The 20,486-nt window shown below is 38.9% G+C and overlaps 2 protein-coding genes across 2 annotated transcripts; both read right to left on the bottom strand.

The window, feature by feature from the left end:
* Window positions 1–3,673: 3,673 nt before the first annotated feature.
* Window positions 3,674–10,323, bottom strand: KRT26 (keratin 26). The gene is made up of 8 exons (XM_054670917.2): window positions 9,112–10,323; window positions 8,593–8,675; window positions 7,689–7,845; window positions 7,397–7,558; window positions 7,190–7,315; window positions 6,315–6,532; window positions 5,018–5,085; window positions 3,674–4,098 (listed from the first exon to the last, which is right to left on the bottom strand). Exons 1-8 carry the CDS (start codon window positions 9,550–9,552, stop codon window positions 3,947–3,949), a joined length of 1,407 nt encoding a protein of 468 aa, XP_054526892.1. The 5' UTR covers window positions 9,553–10,323; the 3' UTR covers window positions 3,674–3,946.
* Window positions 10,324–14,239: 3,916 nt separating this feature from the next.
* KRT27 (keratin 27) lies at window positions 14,240–20,277 on the bottom strand. The gene is made up of 7 exons (XM_054670916.2): window positions 19,475–20,277; window positions 18,612–18,694; window positions 17,729–17,885; window positions 16,931–17,290; window positions 14,946–15,163; window positions 14,684–14,733; window positions 14,240–14,569 (listed from the first exon to the last, which is right to left on the bottom strand). The coding sequence occupies exons 1-7, from the start codon at window positions 19,916–19,918 to the stop codon at window positions 14,430–14,432; spliced, it is 1,452 nt and encodes a 483-aa protein (XP_054526891.1). The 5' UTR covers window positions 19,919–20,277; the 3' UTR covers window positions 14,240–14,429.
* Window positions 20,278–20,486: the final 209 nt, after the last annotated feature.

The following is a 20,486-nucleotide window of genomic DNA, read 5'->3' as shown; positions in this document are numbered from 1 at the left end:
TAGCTGAGACAGAGGTTGGTGGGCCTGTCTTCTGATGTACTAGTGTGCATAATTCCTCTTTGACAAATGTTTTTGGTAGCAGGACCAAGAGAAAATGGGGTTGTAGCCAAGCTTGCAAGGATATGGGGCAGTTTCTAGGTCTGGGGATGGGACCATGATCAGTAAGTGCCAACTGGGTGTGGGTCTGTCCTGTAAAAATGATACTCCTAGGTCTTGGGCTCTACCAGAGCTTTATAAACTCCTACCTGAATCCCAAGGCTCCTACAAAGGCACTTTTGCCTGTTGATGACTATTATGAAATTACTGTTCCTTTGGGGGATATGAGTGGGGGATTTCTTATTCCACCATCTTGCTAATGTCTTTTCTGTTTTATGAATCTTTTAAATATGTAGATCCATGGATCATTTAGAAGTATGTCATTTAATTTCCAAGTGTTGAGAGATTTTTCTTTTGACTTTGTATTGTTAATTTCTGGTTTGATTCCATTATGATCAGAGAACATATTCAGTATAATTTCAATTCTTATAAATTTTACAAGGTTTATTATATGACCTAAGATATGGTCTCTGTTCCATTGGTGCATGAGAAGAATGTGTTTTCTGCTCTTATTGAGTGCAGTGTTCTACAAATGTCAATTAAATTCTGTGGTTTGATGGTGTTCAGTTTTTCTATTCATCATCACTAATTTTCTGTCCAGTAGTTCTATCAATTGCTGAGAATTGGGCATTGAATTTTTCAACTATAATTTTGGATTTGTCTCTTTCTCCTTTCTACTCCGTTAGTTTTTGCCTCATGTATTTGAAAGCTTAGTGGTTTAGTGTATTTAGAGTTGCTGTATCTTCTTAGGGACCTTTTTATTATTACATAATATCACTCTTTGTCTCTAGTAACATTCTTTGCTTCAAAGTTTACTTTGGTATTAATTCAGCCACTCCTGATTTTTTAAATTAATGTTTGCATGATATAGCTTTTTCTATCCTTTTACTTTCAACCTACCTGTGTCACTATGTTTGAAGTGAATTTCTTGTAGATAGCATATTGTTGGGTTGTGTCCTAGAGAAACTCATGCAGTCATGTACGAGGTAACATGTAAGGGATATTTATAGTAGTAGTATTCATAATAGTTTCAAACTGGAAACCATTCCAGAATAGAATGCATAACATTGTGGCAAATATTTTAAAAGTGCTGCCAATCTGGTTGGTGTGTGATAGTATTTCATGTGGTTTTAATTTGTTATTTTTCTGGTTACTATGGGGTTGAGCACTTTTTAGAAATTTAATGACAATTTGGAATTTCTGTCAGCATATTGAAGATATTGTTCTATTGTCTCCTGCCTTCCATTGTTGCTGTTGAGAAGTCACTGTGTATCTCACTGTCACTCATTTGAAAGTAATCATTATTTTCCCATATGGCTGATTTTTAAGGTCTTTTGTTTGTTATTTTGTGGTTTTACTATGATTTTTCTACATGTGGATTTCTTTTTATCTTGTCTTTAGTTTCACAATTGGTAGCTCACAATTAAGGATGTCCCATAAAAGTTTTTGGGATTTGTCAAGTGTTGGTGACAGTCTTTCACTTTTTTCATTTTTTTGCTAATACTAACTTTTTGGAAACAAAGCTGAGTACGTAAACTTTCCAGCCTTCATTTCAAGAAGTATGGTTGATTCATCAACAGCATGTATTTTGGAGTCATGGGTTATGCTTGTATTAAGTGCAAATCAGTCTTATCTAGATAGGGAAATCTATTTAAGTAGAAAGAGTGGATATAGAAAAATGGAAGTTGGCCCAATTGTTCTTGGAAAGAATAGGACCTCTGTTGGGAATAAGAAAGAGTGAATAGTACTGGTGGCACAAGAGAAAGAGGGTCAACATTGTGTTTGTAAGACGGTGAGTTAAGCAAGTGTCTTCGGAGAGCTGATAAAGAGTAAAATTAAAATTTACTCTTTTAATTCCTGGGGTATCGAGCCTCTGAGAGACCCTACCTGTCAGAATGAGAGAGTAATGAAGCATAGTGATGGAAACTGTAGCAGAAGCAAGGGGGCATCCGGTAACCAGGACTTAATAAATATGGAGGCAGAGAAGAGAGGTGCTGGGAGAGGAGCTGGAGATGGGTAACTAGCAGATAGGAAAAGACTACGCATACTGCAGGCATGCTGTAGGCTTTCTGTAGGGATGCTGTAGGTATCTGTAGGCATAATGTAGATATACTGTAGGCATAATGTAGACATCTTTCAGCATACTGTAGGCATACTGTAGGCATGCTATACACTGTAGAATGCAGTAGGCATACTGTAGGCGTACATACTTGAGAGATTTGTAGTCATGCTACAAGCATGCTTGTTTTATGTTACAAGCAGGCCACTGCACTGAAAGCCGTACTCCTGGCTTTCATTGTATCATTGATAGTCAAGCACATAAAAGTCTGCCTGATTGTGGTCCCTCTTGGGTGGTAATGGAAACTTAGTGTGAAAACAGTGAATTCTTACGCTTATTTTTGTTCTGTTCAATGGAACTCAAATCACCATGGCAGAGGAGAGCTGGATTTGCATCTAAGCCCCGCTACACATCAGCTGTGTAGCCCTGGAGAAATTCCTTAATCTCTGAGTATCTGTTTTCCTCATATACAAAATAAAGATGATAAAACACCTACCTCATAAGCATTTATGAAAATTAAATTGGATAATGCATGTAAAGTGAGTTAAAACACACCCAGTAAATGTAAGATATTGTCACTATAGTTCTGCAATTGAAAGTGCTTCTAACCAGACTTAATCTAACTCCATACCATTGAAATATGGCCTTTGTCATCATGGTTGGGACCATTCATCACAGAAAGACCCTGACAAAAGGAATTTTCAGCTGTATCTACATCTCCAGAAAGTGTCATCAGGCTAAGGTCAACTAACTTATATGGAAGCAGGAAATAATGGTGACCAAGCCTATATTTGAGACTTGTAAAATGCAACCTCAGAGGGTTTAGCACCCTGAAATGGTGCAGTTCAGTCTTCATGGGCCATTTTGAATCCCGCATTGTCTATATGCCAGTTGATTAAAACCTTTCAATATTGTTCTTGCCATGCAAGTTGGAAATCCAGGTGATTATAGAGGTCACTGCCTCATTCCACTCCAAATGAAAAAAAAACTCTTTAGCCTAGAACTTTGCTGCTTTCCAATCCCAGCTGCACTTTCCAAAATAATTTAGTAAGGATGTCAGGCAGAATTTTGTGTGCAGGAGAATATGAGCAAGATTTAGAACCACCCCTAGGCTTTAGTTCTAAATTTGCTTAGTCATTACCATGGTAGGGGCAGAGAGATGCATGTGCTGGAAAATGGAAACATGGCTTTCCAGGTTCAGATTTTACAACAAACATTTGCTGATCACCCAGGCTAGGCATTGTAAGGGTAAACAAGTCCTAGTGATCAGTGGGTATTATCTTCTTCTTTTATGTCCATAGACACTCAAACCCAAGAAGATCAACTTATTTACATAGTCAATCAGGGACAGATTTGGGACCAGACATTAGGGCTGGTGCTCTTTCCACCTTATTCTGTTATTAATTGAGGTAACTGTGACTATGAAATGAAACACATTATTTTATTAGCAGGTCCTTAGTATTGCCACATTGGGATCAACTTTAGAAATTAAAAAGAATCAGATATTAAAAAAATAACTTGCAATAGAAGAATTTTTAATGAAATGTCAAAAAAGGCCCCCAAAATAAAAACAAAAATTAGGGACAGAGCAGGATTTTTCTACTCTGGAAAAAGATTACATGCATAGAACATGAGAAAAGGAAGAGAAGGAGAACAAATTCTAGCCCTTTTAAGAACAGAAATGAATAATTTCCTTAGGTTATTTGACCAGTAGGATTTTTGCAAAGGCAGCCTTTCTTTCTTTCTCTCTCTCTCTCTTTCTTTCTTTCTTTCCAAATAACTTTTTCCTCATTATGGTGCTTTAGAAGGTACTCGTTGCTCTACTGTAATGTTGCTTATTTTAGAAGACTTTTCTTCAACCGAGTGGACTCTCAGTGAAAGGAGATTGCCAATTTGATCCAGTTCCTCAACCACTGTTTTAACAATAGTTTCTTCTGTTGAGTCTAAAATAAAATAAATAAAACATTAGTGGTCATTTTTTAACAGGTTGAAAAGTAGCCATAATAGGTATGCTTTTTGTTTGTTTGTTTTTTTGAGAAGGAGTCTCGCTCTGTCACCCAGGCTGGAGTGCAGTGGCACGATCTCGGCTCACTGCAGCCTCTGCTTCCCGGGTTCAAGAGATTCTTCTGCCTCAGTCTCCCGAGTAGCTGGGATTACAGATGCCTGCCACAATGCCTGGCTAATTTTTGTATTCTTAGTAGAGATGGAGTTTCACTATGTTGACCAGGCTGGTCTCGAACTCTTGACCTCAAATGATCCACCTGCCTTGGCCTCCCAAAGTGCTGGGATTACAAGCATGAGCCACTGCACCTTTTAAAAAATGTTTGCTTTTTAAAAATGTTTTTTGCAAGTTTGCAGTACATTGATATATAATACTGTGCTTGAAGTCAGTGTTTAGCAAGAGCCTGGACTATCTCTTTTATATTTGCCACTGCTTTTAGAGCAATGGGCATTTGAAAACATAAATGAAACATGGATTAAAACAATCTAAGTATCAGGCAGTAAAGGCTGGCTGCAAGTAATGTTGTCTTCTTTTAAATACCAACTTGCCCTATTTTTCTGGTTTAAGATAAAGTAGCTCTTTTATCAAAGTATTGAAACTATGAAAGATAATACATTCCAGGTAAGAAATATGTTGTGGGATTAATTCCTCATTTCAGTAATTTCATAATTTGACCACATCTGTTGATCTACAGGAATATAAAATACAAATATTAATAACTATCATAATGACCCCTCATCCCTTTATTCACCAGAAGTAAACTTAAAAACAAATTTTATTTAGTTAAAAAATAAGTAACTTAGTTAACACAATTGATGGAGTTTAAGGAGTTATACCAGGTAAAAAAAATCTATCTATACCTTTGGCTTGATTTCCAGAATTCACAGGCCTGTATCCTTTTGATTTGTAACATGTGGATTTGCTTTTTCTGTGAAGAGAAGAGTAAATTATTGCATTTTTTTCTTTCCTTAGTGAGCTTATAAATACCTCTAAATTGGAAACAAGAGTTTTGGAATTCTAGTTTCAATAAGATTCAAATTCCTTATATATTTAAAGGACATTAATAAGCTTTTCATGACTTCAACATAGTGAAAGAAGAGATTAAATGGATGTTTATGAATAGAAATTTTCTCATGACCAGAAATTACCTCTTTCATCTAGCAATATTTCTCACTCTGACTTTTCAATCAACTGGCCAGTGAATGTGTTTGGAGTGCCTACCATGAAGAAGGTGTTGCTGGGCTAGGTGCTGCAGAAAATATAGAACCAAGACACAGTTTTTACAGTTGGAAATAAAGTGTACACATGCAAAAAGTTACCTATAACATGAAAAGTGCTGTAAATTAAGTGAAAAGTGAGTGGTGTAATGAGTGCTTTGTTCTGAGGAGGGAGCAATCACTGTTGGGTTCCTGTGAGAATAGGCTGCAGAGGGCTGATGGGCCTTGGAGGGTGCAAGACGTTACCTCCTCACTATGCGGCCATGGGCAAGCATTTAGTAATAGGCAGTGATTACCAAATACCTTTTCTGTGTATGCCACTGTCATGAGCTCTTTACCTATGTAGTGAGACATTATAGTTAAGACTTGTTACAAGTATGGTTTTGGCTTTATCACAATTTCACCAACGAGGAAACTGCATTTGAAAAGGTTAAACCATGTGCTCATAATTCACCCAGTATTTGATTCACAGCCAGGGCTGCAATTCCAGGGCTGTTGCTATTGACTAAGAAACTATGGTGCCTCTCCAATTCATTCTTCCTATATCTTCATCGCTCATCTTTAATACAAGGTACATGTGGGGTAACTAGTGAAGTGATAAGAAAAGAGAGTGAGTTATTTATAAGAAATGTGCTTACACACGAAATCACAGAAAGCAATTTTCCCCTTGAATTGGAGTACTGGAATTGTTAAATATTCTATATTTAAATGTCCTTTATATATTATACATACAAATATTTTGCATACTTAGAAATTTGATTTTCAAATTTCTGCATGTTTTAATTTCACTTGGCTGCAATAATATACATTCCTGAGGATAAATATGTATGATCTCCAGAGTAGGAAATTCTAGGATGCAATATTGGCATACCTATACTGTGGGAAAACCTAGTTAATGTGAGGGTTTTTTTTTTTTTTTTTTTTTCAAGTTAATCTTTACCTTTCTTCTCCATCTAGTAAGTTGCAATAAATTTCAATTTCTTTTTCTAAAAATATTTTTACATCAAGAAGCTGTTCATACTCCAGCTTCTGGCCTTCTGTTTCTGTTCGAATCTGTTGCAGTTGTTCCTCCATCACCCCTATCTGATCCTGAATTTGCTGGAGTTGATTGCAGTAATTTCCTTCAGTCTCAGCCAAGGAGCATTCATAGGAATGTTTCTGAAAGAAAAGCAAAGTGAAGCTTGAATGTGTAAAAGAGAAATGGCATGGTCATCTTATATTATTTTATTTATTTTTTTGAGACTGTGTCTTGCTCTGTCACCCAGGCTGAGTGCAGTGGCATGATCTTGGCTCACTGCAGCCTCTCTTCCTATGTTCAAGTGATTCTCCTGCCTCAGCCTCCTGAGTATGTGGGATTACAGGTACATGCCACCACGCCCAGCTAATTTTTATATTTTTAGTAGAGATGGGGTTTCACCATGTTGGCCTGGCTGGTCTTGAATTTCTGACCTCAAGTTATCCACCTGCCGTGGCCTCCCAAAGTGCTGGGATTACAGGTGTGAGCCACTGTGCTTGGCCGGCATGGTCATATTTTAAATATTCTCAAGGTAGAAATAATTATTTGTATAAGGTCTGAATATTTTCAATTGAAAATCAACATTTGCAAGATTTAAAAAAATTCCTCTATTGTAAAAAGGCATTTTTCAAGTTTTGGAATTGGTGAGTTTAGGGACAGAATTCTTGATATTTAATATATTTTATACTTTTAGTCATATGTAAATGGTTATACGTACTTGGTGTTATATGTATTTTTATATCTGTATTGACTTATACATATTCACACATATATTCAATTCAATGGCGATTCCTACGTACCACAGCCATGAGGGACTGAAGTTCTATTTCCAGGGTTTGCAGATTGCGTTTTATTTCGGTCAGCTCATTTCTGGCTGCTGTGGCTGCTCCCTCATGATCGGAAATCTGTTGTTGCAGCGTTGCACTCTGAAGTGTAATTGTCGAAAGGGTTAGTGACTGGCCTGATTGTCTCCTGAGCAAGCCCTTTGTAATTTGCCATAGACCTACCCTCTCATTGAACCAGGCTTCAGCATCTTTGCGGTTCTGCTCAGCCAAGTCCTCATACTCAGCCCTCATGTTGTTCAACAGGACAGTTAGGTCCACTCCTGGGGTTGCATTCATCTCCACGTTCACGTTCCCCCCAGCTGTATATTGCAAGACTTCCATTTCCTAGAAAAGGGATCGGTATTCATCCTCAGTGGAGGATTTTGATTGATGTTCATGCCCTGCTACGAAATGAACAGTGGACTTCAAGAAGGAAATTAGACACTGTATGAAGCCACTCTGCAGGCTTCCTTACCTCCTCATGACTTTTTTTGAGGTAGGTCAATTCCTCACTGAGGGTTTCACACTGTATCTCCAGGTCGGTTGTACAAAGGGTCAGTTCATCCAACACTCTGCGAAGACCACTGGTGTCGGCCTCAACACTGTGGTGCAGAGCCAGCTCATTTTCATACCTGAAAGATTAGTAAGGCACCTGAGAGTTGTCATCGTAGGCAGGTGCAAAGCACAACTTTTTAAGATATTTCGTATGCTGAAAGATATGATGTTCTGTACATACTTCTGAAGCTTCTTGCAATGGCAAACTGCTAAAATGGTTTGAGATACCTAACAATTCATGAATTGTATTTTGGGGATGTTATTTCTTCAGAGCTGATTTTTGTCATCCAATGTGCTTAACAATTAAATAAAATATTGCTAGATTTTAGATTTTAAAAAATATGTGATTGCTCTTTTTTGTTGTTGTTTGTTTTTGAGACAGTCTCACTCTGTCACCCAGGCTGAAGTGCAGTGGCCCCATCTCAGCTCACTGCAACCTCCACCTTCCGGGTTCAAGTGATTCTCATGTCTCAGCCTCCCAAGTAGCTGGGATTACAGGAGTGAGCCACCATGCCTGACTGTTTTTTTGTGTGTGTACTTTTAGTAGAGACGGGGTCTTGCCACATTGGCCAGGCTGGTCTCAAACTCCTGACCTCAAGTGATCTGCCTGCCTCAGCCTCCCAAGGTGCTGGGATTACAGGCATGAGCTACTGCATCCAACCATGATAGCTCTTTTTATAACGGCTTATTTAATTCAATTTCTGTATTGATCTAGTCTGGCTTTAGAAAAACATTTTGGTTTTCAAAGCAAAATATATATTCCTTAATCCAATTGTAATATTTTAACTTTTATTAATATAATTAATCAGTTTGTTTTCACCTACTTCAGCCTGAAGTCATCAGCGGTCAGTCTGGCATTGTCATTTTGTAGAACAATGCTGGCATTGCAGATGGTAGCAGAAATAATCTAAATAGGGAAGATTGTGAAAAATGTTAATTACCAAAAGTCAAAGGAGGCTCCAGACTTCAGTGTGATTTTATATCTTCTTAATCTGTCAAACATCTGTTTTAGTATCTTTTTTCTATTTTAAAGAAATCTGGATTTTCTTCAGATAATAAGCATCCAGAGCTTAAGAGCCACATAGATACTTTTGCTACTTTTGATCAAATGGTATGAGCTAAATATATGAAAAACGAAGTGACTATATCTGTTTTGAAATGATTTCTTTTTCATTATTTAATTCTACAAGATTTTATTGCCAGGTACTGTGCTTAGCACTGGAAATACAGAGTGACCAAATCTTACATCACATAAATTTGTCAGGCACATTTTATATTTTCTCTTCTTTAAATTACCAACACACAGAGTCTGCAGTAAAAGTATGCAAATCCCTATTTCTTACCTGCCTTTTAAGATCTTCTATGACTGAGAAGTATCTGCTATAGTCATGATCGTGTTCCCGGGAAGAGCCAGGCTCACATTTCTCGTACCAGCCCTTGATCTTCTGCTCCAGGTCTGCGTTGGCCTCCTCTAGAGCATGCACATGGTCCAGGTAGGATGCCAGGCGGTCGTTGAGATTCTGCATGGTCACCTTTTCATTCCCAGAGAGGAGGCTGTGCTCATTGCCAAGAAAACCAGCACAGGCACCACTTCCCAACCCTCCACCGCTATTGCAGAAGCTTCCTCCAGAAGAGATGCCCCCAAGAGTACAAGAAAAGCTGCTTCCTGCTCCCGATCCAACACACACATTCCCAGCCATGAAGCCTGTTCCTCCACCGGACAGCCTACCAGACCCAGTTCGCGAGCAGATCCTCCTGGATCCACCAGAAAGTCGAAAAGACATGGTGGCAGCACAGCCGGGCAACCCCTTCCCAGAAAGAGGAGCAAAGCCAGGGTTCACCTTCCACACTTGTTAGCTCCCTTGGCCTTTTATAGTATTCACTGGGTCATTTCAGTCTTGACTATGCCAGTCTATAATAAAATTTACTTGCATCCTAATTGTTGTTTTTCACAATTGGGTGATTTTTAACAGCGTCCAGTCTGTAGGTGGAAAGATGCCCCAAGGATATTTTTTATATATAAAAATGGTGCCAGGTGAAGTAAAACTAAATCATAGCCTCAAAGGCCAAAATTAAATATGACTAAATGTGCATCTTTTTGGCCACTGGAATATTAATAGAATCTAGATTCTCCCCCTGCCACATATAACAAAGAATAAATAATTCCAATGAGAAATGTCTCCTACTTTTGTCCTGTTAACGCTCATAGAGTATTTCTAGTATTCCCACTTCATTGAGTGCTTCCTTTCTTCCTTTCGTTTCTTTTTCTTTTTTCCTTTTTTTAAAGAGATGTGGTCTCGCTATGTTTCCCAGGCTGGTCTCAAACTCCTGGCCTCCAGTGATCCTCAGCCTCAGCACCCAGCTCAGCCTCCTGTGGCCAGCATTACAGGTGTGAGCCACTGCCCTGGGTGTCTGGGTGTGTGTTTTCCTTCTTATCGAAACCAGAAAATCTCAGCATCTGTTGATCTTTTGGTAGTGGGAGATTTTAAAAGAAATCTACCATTTCTTGAATTGAAAACTGAAGTAATAGAAATCCTGCAGTCCTGCTTATTGTTAATTTCAATATAATTCATGAATATGTGATGATGGTGGAGAATTAATTCGATTGAGATTTCTTGGTTTGGTCCAGGAGCAAGACATCAATTCAACTAACAGTCTCCAAATTGTTCACTTCCCTACCCCTAAATAGTGTTTACTGTCTTTTAGTTTAAATGTATGTATTTAAGACATTAGGAATTATTTTGAGAAGTGAGCATCATATTGATTAGCAAGGAGTAAAATATATAAGGAGGGAGGTGTTTTCATCATTACCTAGAAAACCAGTACTTATAGTACCCTAGAGAGAAGATAAGTTGTCACAGGGAAGTACTCTTTATTCTCTTGCCTTGATGCTCTTGGGAAGTTATCCAGGCTTGGATCATTTCCCTACTGGGCAAATGAAAATAATAGCATCAAAGAGTCTCAAATGAATGTTGAGCAGTTCCAATCATGAATGACGATAAGGCAGTTTGAAAGGCACAAACATTTTTAAATGTTAATTATTTAAATTATTATAATAAAGTGGACATGTCAGACAGGGTCGGGTCTCTATCACCTATAATGATACAAATTGATTGGTTAACTAATTATGGGTTTAGTTTTGAAACAGTAATTTTCTTCCGAATGATATTTTTCAATGTTGTGGATAGTGAATCCTTTGGAAAACATCCAACATTATTGTCACTAAATCGTATGGAACATTTAGTGGACTGCATGGATTTTCTAAATCAAAAATATTTAAAAATAAATAATAAATACAGAGCTATAACTGGACCATCAGCTTATGTTTAGAACAGTGCATGATAACCTAGATACAGTTCCTGTTTAGAGACTTTTTACTGATTTTGTTGTGACCTGATCAAATTTTTAATCTTTTGCTCATTTTTCCCAGAAATAAAACAAGAAAAACAGAGAATATTGTCAGTTTAATGATTTATAAGGCTTGAGTTTCTTAGGTGAGTTATTATGAGATTTCAAAGTATTATTAACATAATCTATTTATCTCTAGATACTTTATAAATACAAATTATCTTTTGTGAAACAAGTTAAACACATATTATTAGGACTATTTTGGAGATGAGTTGTTTCTGAAGCTAAGTGGCCACACAGATTACAAAGCATTTCTATATCAAAGCAGGACTGGAATATATGATGCTTAACTCCTTCTTGAAATGTTGTCGCCTATTTCCTCATGTGAGTAGGTCTTTTAAATTATTTTAATCATAGATTTTCCCCTAAACTAATACTTATTTTAAAAATTTAGGTATGCTCTAGTTCTTTCTGGAAGTGGAGATAGATTTAACAAATTCTCTGGACCACTTCAGTCTATACATTTCTTCCCCGGGATTGATTATTTTATCCATGGCAAGAATGGATGTACATAATAGATCATTTCTTGATAATCTACTAGGTAGTAGAACATTACATGATGTGCATACGTATTTTAGATATTCAAAATGAATCGAATTAAGCTTTATGCAGTGTTGCTGTCTCCTTATTTCAGGATAAAGTTTTTCATTACATTATCTTATTCTAATGATCATATGCTAATTTTCCCCTGATACATTTATTGTTTAGTTTCAAGTACGCTGTTGTTTAAAATTCACATTCTATATTTCTGTTAGATAACCATTTTTCTTGAACTTGAATGAGGTTTGTTTTGTCACTAGATTCCTAATTTTTGGTTTTGTTTTTTGTTTTTGTTTTTCCTGAGAATCAGATTCTGGTATACTAAGTCCGCCCACAAAATGGCTTCCCTGGTTTGTTTTGGGAAGAAGGAGATACTGATGTCTCTGCTAATCTCAGACCGACTGGAGTGAGCATGCACGCAGTTTCTTTATCCCTTCTCTTGTTACAGGGAAGGTGGAGTCATAAAGTTCTCACTAGCATGGTATTATGTCGTGGTGAAGCACCACAATCTGAGCTATTCTGTGTGGTTTACGTATTTCAGCACTTCATGTTATTACTGTGTGATCTTGGGCAAATTACTCAACCAGTCTCTGCCTCAGTTTCCTTATCTGTAAAACGAGGACGATAACAGTACCTACCTCATAGGGTTGTTGTGAGGAATAAATGATGCTTAGAACAGAGTCTAGCACCTAGTAAGTGCTGGTTATCAACTATTATTGACTCTTTCCTGTAAGTCATATTTAAAGGTTTTAAATATCGGCCTGGTTTTAGCAGAAAGAATTTATTTCCTGAGTTATGGTGAGTTGGTGGTCAGGCGTTTCAAATACTGTGAAATCTGAGCTAAGTATTCGGTGGCTCACGCCTGTAATCCCAGCACTTTGGGAGGCCGAGGCAGGTGGATCACGAGGTCAGGAAATCGAGACCATCCTGGCTAACACGGTGAAACCCCGTCTCTACTGAAAATACAAAAAAATTAGACGGGCGTGATGGCAGGCGCCTGTAGTCCCAGCTACTCGAGAGGCTAAGGCAGGAGAATGGCTTGAACCCAGGAGGCGGAGCTTGCAGTGGGCCAAGATGGCGCCACTGCACTCCAGCCTGGGCGACAGAGCGAGACTGTCTCAAAAAAAAAAAAAAATTAAAGACTTTTTAGTATTACCGTTTACTCTTAGTGTTGTACATTCTACGGGTTTGGAAAATGTATAATGACACGTATCCGTTCTTATGATATTATCCAGAGTATTTTCACAGCCTTAAAAATCCTCTGTGTTCTGCCTGTGCATCCCTCCCCTCCAATTTCTGGCAGCCAATTATCTTTTTACTATCTCCATAGTTTCGCCTTGTACAGAATGTCATATAGTTGGGGTCATACAGTATGTAGCCTTTTCAGGTTGGCTTCTTTCACTTAGTAATATACATTTAAGGTTCCTCTGTGTCTTTTCATGGCTTGATAGCTCATAGCTTTTTAGCACTAAATAATATTTTGTTGTCTAGAGGTACCACAGTTATTTATCCATTCGTCAACCAAGAGGACATCTTGGTTGCTTCCAAGTTTTGGCAATTACGAATAAAGCTGTTATAAACATCTGTGCACAGGTTTTTGCGTGAATGTAACTTTTCAACTCTTACGTGGTAGGATGTTTCCTTTTCCTAATTTTGATATGAGGGTATATGATGTGAGGACTGGTTAATTAAAAAGTTAAGTGAGAGGGTATCTGCCTTACATTCGCTTAGGTATTATTACATGCGTGTGGGAAAAAGAGGAGGAAAGACACCTTGAAAGTGACTGTGTTTCAACTGTGCTGAGCCAATTCTACAGAGTTCAGTAATAGGACACTGGTTCCAGAGAAAAACAGGCTGTTTCTGTTACGGGATTGGTGAGGGGGAGCCAAGTCTCTCACCCACAAATAAACCTCTGGAGGGTTTTCTGCTGAGTTTAACCTCCTCCCACTCCCAGCCTTGAAATAGATTCATTAATGGTAGGTGCTGAAATTATTGCACTAAAAGTTACCTTTGACTTGAGAGCCACATGGCTCTGCAGTCTTGGATGGCAAAAACGAAGGAGAGAACTTGTGAATTCCTACCGTTATGGTGGAGTGATCAAGATTATGAATTAGATGCCTGCTGGAATTCTCCTCTTACCCTTGTCCTCACAGCTCTCTTTTTCCCCTTCTACCTTCAAATATCACTACTTATAGCCTTTCCTTTATGTTTAAGTTTGTTTCTGATTCTTCAGTTTCTTATTTCTACATCTATGAGCATATTGACTTCAGGGACTGGATCTTATTAACTGTTTTATCCTCGTTATCTGGCACATAGTGTGTTCTCAGTAAGTACTTTTCGTACTGAGACAAAGGAGACAAAATTTTACAGAGAAGTCAAAAAGACTCCAACTAGTTTTCACATTAAACTTACTTCCAACTTGTGAAGACTGTTGAATTAAACAGAAGAAATTAAAGACAAAATTCAGCTCCCATTTGGGAGGGTATATCTAAAATGCAAAGATTGGCCAGAACCAGGGAAGATGACTTGCAACAGGAAGAACTTTTATTGAAACACCACCATAGAGAAAAAGCCAAAGAAATGGTACTATTCTAAAAATAACTTGTCTTAATTCATTGGAAGAAAAGCAGAAAAATAAGGGGACCCTTATTTAGGAAACTAGCTTCATTTTGGTATTTTAATTTGGGGGCCATTCTGTCTCAGAGACTGGAGTTCAGGAAGACACCCTCTGTTCATTCTTGTTGTTGACTTTGGTGGATTTCTCTTCCACGGTGTGAACTCTGGATGAGAGAACTTTGCCACGAGGATCTATCTCTTCAACAACTGTTTTGACAATGGTGGTTTTAGATGAATCTAAAATGCCATATATAAACTGTTTAGAATTTATCAAATTCATAAATAGGAAATAAAACATCATTTGAAACACATACAAATAAACACTGAATGCCTAACACAGCTTTTGTTTACCTTTTGTTTGATTTCCTGGGCCTCCATAGCCTTTTGATTTAGAACAGGAGCTGTAAAAGTATAGAGCGCTTATATTAATTATTCTGTTTTACTGAGGAAACTGAAAAATAATGATTTAAGGTGGGAATTCACTGCATTCTGAAATAAAACTAAAAGAGTATTATCTATGCGTGATCTAGATCATAGATATTTTGTACTTGATTTCAAATCATCTTTAGTAACCTTAAAAATGAATTGTTTTCTCAATGGCGGCAATACTGACCCATCTTCTCCATCTATCAGGAGGCAGTAGGTCTCAATTTCTTTTTCCAGGTGGACCTTGATGTCAAGGAGCTGCTCATACTCGAGCTTCTGGCCCTCGGTCTCGGTTCTGACCTGGTGCAGCTGCTCCTCCAGGGCCCCGATCTGAGCCTGGATCTGTGCCAGCTGTGCACAGTAGTTACTCTCGGTCTCTGTCAAGGAGCACTCCAGGGAGTGTTTCTGTAGTTTGGTAAGACATGGTTTAATAGAAAAGGTCACGGTGTTTTAGAATAAACCAAAGCATTTAAGAGATAATTAAGAGAATTATCCTTACATCATGCAAATAATTATATTTACCCAAAAGATTCCACTTGTTCAATATTAATTGTTGCCTTTATTAAATGTCCTACTACTTTTCTATTTGAGAATGACACAGCTGGTGCTGAATGTCCCTCAGATGCCCAGGTGTGCTAAAAAAGATGAAATTGTCTCTTCATAGGGCACAGACTGAAAGATCCCTCCCCTGCACCAATATAGCCTGTGCTTCTAGAGTTTGGCACAATTTGCTACTTTACCCACAACTAGAAGTCCACCTATACTTTGCTACTCATTTCTAGCCATGTGACAGTCTTGTCTCATGAGGATTGTAGCTCTTCTATTAAAAAGTCATCCTGCAGTAAACCGCATAAACGTTCCATGAGTAGAATAAACCACAGAAAATAATTACCTTCTTAGACTTTAAATACAGTAGTTCAATTCATTGGCTTGTGAATCTGAATGGGTTTACAGATATACACAGAGGGAACACTCACTGCAATTTTACATGGAATGAAGATGAGAGTGTCTTATCCTTTCACCTGCAAGTATTTTTTATATAAAGTCTTGATTTTATATACATTCATAGCCTCATCTGTGGATAAACTCTGGTGGTTTACTAGCCATAGTGGGAAAAGTATAGACTTGGGAGTTAGAAAATTTGGAGAGAACTTCTGGATTCCTTCATACCCAACTGTGGGACTGTGGGAATTGCTTAACTTCTTCGAATCTCAGAGTCCTCTTTTGGAAATAATGACATGAGTTATAACGTCTGCCCTGCCCATGCCCCGGGGTTGTTGTGGACTCACATGTGGGCGGAAGTGCTGGGCAAACCCTTAATGAAAGCAGTTATGATTATCATTACACATGTTTAGTTTTATAGTCAGCCTTCATGCCTTGACTTTTCCTCTGTCTATGCCACTTACAAAGGAACTTGTAAGTGCTCTTAATTGAGTGGCCAAAAGGAATGCTAGATGAAGCTAGGAGTGGTGCAAATGTATTTTTGCTTTCTTTAAGCAGTAGGATTTTTTTTTCTTATTTTTAAATGGACACATAAGAATTGTATATATTTATGGGGTTCCATAATTATATTTCAAAACACACAATGTGTAGTGATAGAATCAGGGCAGTTAGCATATCCATGGTCCCAAACATTTATCTTTTTTGTGTGTGTTGGGAACATTCAAAATCCTCTCCTTGAACTATTAGAAATTATAGAATAAATTATTCTTAACTGTAGTCAATCTACAGTACTATAGAACACTTGAACTGATTCTTCCTATTTCTCTGTAATTTTGTATCCTTTAACCAACCTCTTGCTATCCCCCCATACCCTTCCCAGGCTCTAGTAAGCACTTATCCCACTCTCTACTTCTGAGATCAACTTTTTTAGCCTCCACATATGAGTGGTTTTTGATATTTTGACTTATGATAGAAGATTCAAAGTCAAAACGATTTTCTTTTTCCAGTATCTTGACTGTATTTGCTAATTTCTAATATTTCATAATTATTGGCATCCAGCTATACTTTGTAGGCAAAGAGGATTGTCGTGCAAAATGCAAATGTGTCTTATGTCAAGCACTGTAATTAATGGTTAAAAACTAAAATATGTAATTATGTTGGAAGAAAATTCTCTTCGATTATTTTTTTCTCAATTTCTAAAGCAAATCTGTTTTGTAACTTTTCGCTTACCGTTGCTAAGAGGGACTGAAGTTCAATCTCAAGGGTTTGAAGAGTGCGTTTCATCTCGGTAAGCTCATTCCGGGCTGAGGTGGTGGCGCCAGCGTCGTCAGAGATCTGCTGTTGCAGTGAGGCGCTCTGGAACGGCAGGGGCCGCGTTAGGGCGCTGGGGCTGAGTCCGCGCCCGGGCGCACCCAAGCGTGGTTTTACCTTTTCGTTGAACCAGGCCTCCGCGTCCCTGCGATTCTGCTCTGCGAGGGCTTCGTACTCAGCTCGCATATTGTTCAGCAGAACCGTGAGGTCTACCCCGGGGGCCGCGTTCATCTCCACGTTCACGTTGCCTCCAGCCGCGCACTGAAGAGCTTTCATTTCCTGAAAGATATTTGTTTAACGGAATTAGGATCTGAATATTTTATTTATTGCATTTTTTGAGTTAGGGTCTCGCTCTGATGCCTAGGCTGAAATGCAGTGGTGCAATTATGGCTCACTGCAGCCTCGAACTCCTGGCCTCAAGCGATCCTCCATTCTGGGTCTTCTACAGTGTTGGGATTATAGGCATGAGCCACCGCTTCCGGCCTGAATATTTTTAAAGGAGTCAGATGGACAAGATCTATAGGGTTAGAAACTTTTTGGGAGGTTTGTTTCTTTTGAGAAGAATGAATAGAAGCGTCTCAAACAATCTAAGCCTTATGGAGAAACTGACAGGTTCCTTCTTGAATGTTAATTTAAGACATTATATTTATCATCTGAAATTAGTTTTAAAATTTGGTAGGGAGGCGATTGTGAGAGCCAGCCGGGTGGAGCTTCTACCTCCTCATGATTCTTCTTGAGGTAAGCGAGCTCCTCACTGAGAGTTTCCAGCTGGATCTCCAGGTCCGTTCTGCACAAGGTCAGCTCATCCAGGACTCTTCGCAAACCATTGATGTCCGCCTCCACGCTCTGGTGAAGCGCTAGCTCGTTTTCAAACCTTAGAAAAGTATTTGGAAGTGTCATCATTAGTCATTAGACATGGCACATCACTTTTTAGATCATCATACAACTCAGACTAAGCTTTGAGGTAAAACTACTAAGATAATACTTAAAACTTCAGGCCGGGCGCGGTGGCTCACGCCTGTAATCCCAGCACTTTGCGAGGCAGAGGCGGGCGGATCACGAGGTCAGGAGATCGAGATCACGGTGAAACCCCGTCTCTATTAAAAAATACAAAAAATTAGCCGGGTGCGGTGGTGGGCGCCTGTAGTCCCAGCTACTCGGGAGGCTGAGGCGGGAGAATGGCGTGAACCTAGCAGGCGGAGCTTGCAGTGAGCCGAGATTGCGCCACTGCACTCCAGCCTGGGCGACAGAGCGAGACTCCGTCTCCAAAAAGTAAATAAATAAATTAATTAATAAATTAAAAAAACACATTTCAGTTAGGTCATCTATCATGCAATAAATACATTTCATTGAAGCAAGAGAATGGGAATAGCCAAAATTCTTTCTCATGTGACTTTGACACTCGTTTTTGTTAGTCCCGAAATTTCCCAAGTAAAATTTGTTGCTCAGCTAGTTACTCATTCTAACAGGCATTTTGTTTAAAACAAATACATGAATAAACAAGAACAAAGGCTTGAGACAACGTCAAATAACTTAGAAGAATAAAGGAGAAAAAATGCTTAGACAAGTTTTTTTCCTGTTTATCTTCAGCTCTACTTACTTTAGTCTGAAGTCATCAGCTGTTAGTCTTGCATTATCATTTTGCAGGACAACATGGGCATTACTGGTAGTTGCAGAAATTATCTGACAAATGAAAAGTTAGTTAAGATTGAGGAAGTATTTAAGATGCATTTCAAAGTTCCTTGAAATAAAATTACCCATGAAATTATAGTAATATTTCTGGCATCTGTCTCTAATAATCAGACGATTCTTTTGAAGATGGGTAATTTAAGTATGGTCTCTCTCTCTGTCTTTTATTTTGAGACCGAGTCTCGCTCTGTTGCCCAGGCTGGAGTGCAGTGGCACGATCTTGGCTCACTGCAACCTCCACCTCCCAGATTCAAGTGATTCTCCTGCCTCAGCCTCCCAAGTAGCTGGGATTACAGGCATGTGCCACCACGCTCGGCTAATTTTTGTAGTTTTAGTAGAAACAGGGTTTCACCATGTTGGCCAGGCTGGTCTTGAACCCCTAATCTCAAGTGATCCACCTGCCTTGGCCTCCCAAAGTGCTGGGATTACAGGCATGAACCACTGTGCCTGGCCGGGTATGGTCTCTTTTATTTCCCACCCCAAGCATTAAAAAAAGCTCTTTCTATGGGAAAGCCTATAAATATATAACTGGAGACACTGGACAGCTTTTGATATTTTAATATTACCAAAAGCATATACCTAATACTACATGATGGACGTGCCATGTTCAAATAGTAGAATTTATTAGAAATTATTTTTAATATTGAAAATGAACTCCTAAAATTTAGAAGCTGAGGGCAAAGCCCTGTTATTGTGATAGCTTATACATTTGTGCATCTGTGAGTGGCTAAACACTCTCAGGAGTGCTAACACTCACGCCATGGCGTTTCTTACCTGGTTCTTAAGTTCGTCAATAATTGGGAAATATCTGCTGTAATCATGATCAAGGCCACGGCAAGAACCAGGTCCAAATTTCTCATACCACCCCTTGATCTTCTGCTCCAAGTCAGCGTTGGCCTCCTCTAGGGCTCGAACATTCTCCAGGTAGGAGGCCAAGCGGTCGTTGAGGTTCTGCATGGTCACCTTCTCATTGCCAGAGAGGAGGCCGTGCTCATTCCCTGTGAAGGCAGCACAGGAAGCACTTCCCCCGCCCAGACCTCCGCCATAGCCTCCTGCAGATGAGCTGCCCCCAAAAGCACAAGAGAAGCCACTTCCAATGCCTGGCACACCGCATGTGTTTCCAGCCCCAAAGCCTGCTCCCCCACTAGAGAGCCTCACAGAGCCAGTGCCCCCGCAAGAGCCAAGTCTCCTGGAGGTAGAAGAAAAGCGCACAGACATGGTGTCCGGAGGCTGGAGCCTTTGTTTCTGCGGTGATGCTCTGATGGTGAATGGCCTACTCAAACAGCTTGGTTTGCCTTTATATACACATTATTAGGGTGTTTCTTGATGAGCTTTGCTTATAGCCAAATGATGTTTGCCAGCTCATTGTGAATTATCCATAATGGGGTGATTTTTTTTTTTTAATGAATGGCTTTACCATACTGTGTCCATTTCTGTAGGTGGATAGTTATTGTGGGGTTATTTGTTATCTCTGGAGTTGGACAGGGTGGAGTATTATCAGGATTATTATAGTGATGCATTTCAAATTTAGTATGAGTAACTCTTCCTGTCTTCCAGGCTTCAGGAATGCATAATACCTATAAGAATAAAAAAGTATGATAGACAGATTTCTCTTTCCCTTGCTCAAATCAGCATTGCATTTTCTTCAGCAATGAAGTATCATAGTATCAGAAGAAGGAGGGGAGGTCCTAAAGGAAAACTGAGGCATTAAAGGGAATCTTCTTTGGAGACAGAAAGTGTTCCTTTGATCCTTATCCTTCCTGAATTACCATTTCATCTGTACTGG

Source organism: Pan troglodytes, chromosome 19 (assembly GCF_028858775.2).
Source record: "Pan troglodytes isolate AG18354 chromosome 19, NHGRI_mPanTro3-v2.0_pri, whole genome shotgun sequence".
NCBI lineage: Eukaryota > Metazoa > Chordata > Mammalia > Primates > Hominidae > Pan > Pan troglodytes.
The sequence above is the reverse complement of the archived record's forward strand: the minus strand, read 5'-3'. Positions and strand labels throughout refer to the sequence as shown.

Excerpts from the sequence above, each read along its gene's own strand:
- KRT26 (XM_054670917.2), bottom strand. The coding sequence starts at position 9,552 with ATGTCTTTTCGACTTTCTGGTGGATCCAGGAGGATCTGCTCGCGAACT. Across the intron at positions 7,559-7,688 it reads TCAAAAAAAGTCATGAGGAG|GAAATGGAAGTCTTGCAATA; the intron begins GTAAGGAAGCCT and ends TCCCTTTTCTAG. Across the intron at positions 4,099-5,017 it reads TTCTGGAAATCAAGCCAAAG|ACTCAACAGAAGAAACTATT; the intron begins GTATAGATAGAT and ends ATTTTATTTTAG.
- KRT27 (XM_054670916.2), bottom strand. The coding sequence starts at position 19,918 with ATGTCTGTGCGCTTTTCTTCTACCTCCAGGAGACTTGGCTCTTGCGGG. Across the intron at positions 17,291-17,728 it reads TCAAGAAGAATCATGAGGAG|GAAATGAAAGCTCTTCAGTG; the intron begins GTAGAAGCTCCA and ends AATATCTTTCAG. Across the intron at positions 14,570-14,683 it reads CCCAGGAAATCAAACAAAAG|ATTCATCTAAAACCACCATT; the intron begins GTAAACAAAAGC and ends ATGGCATTTTAG.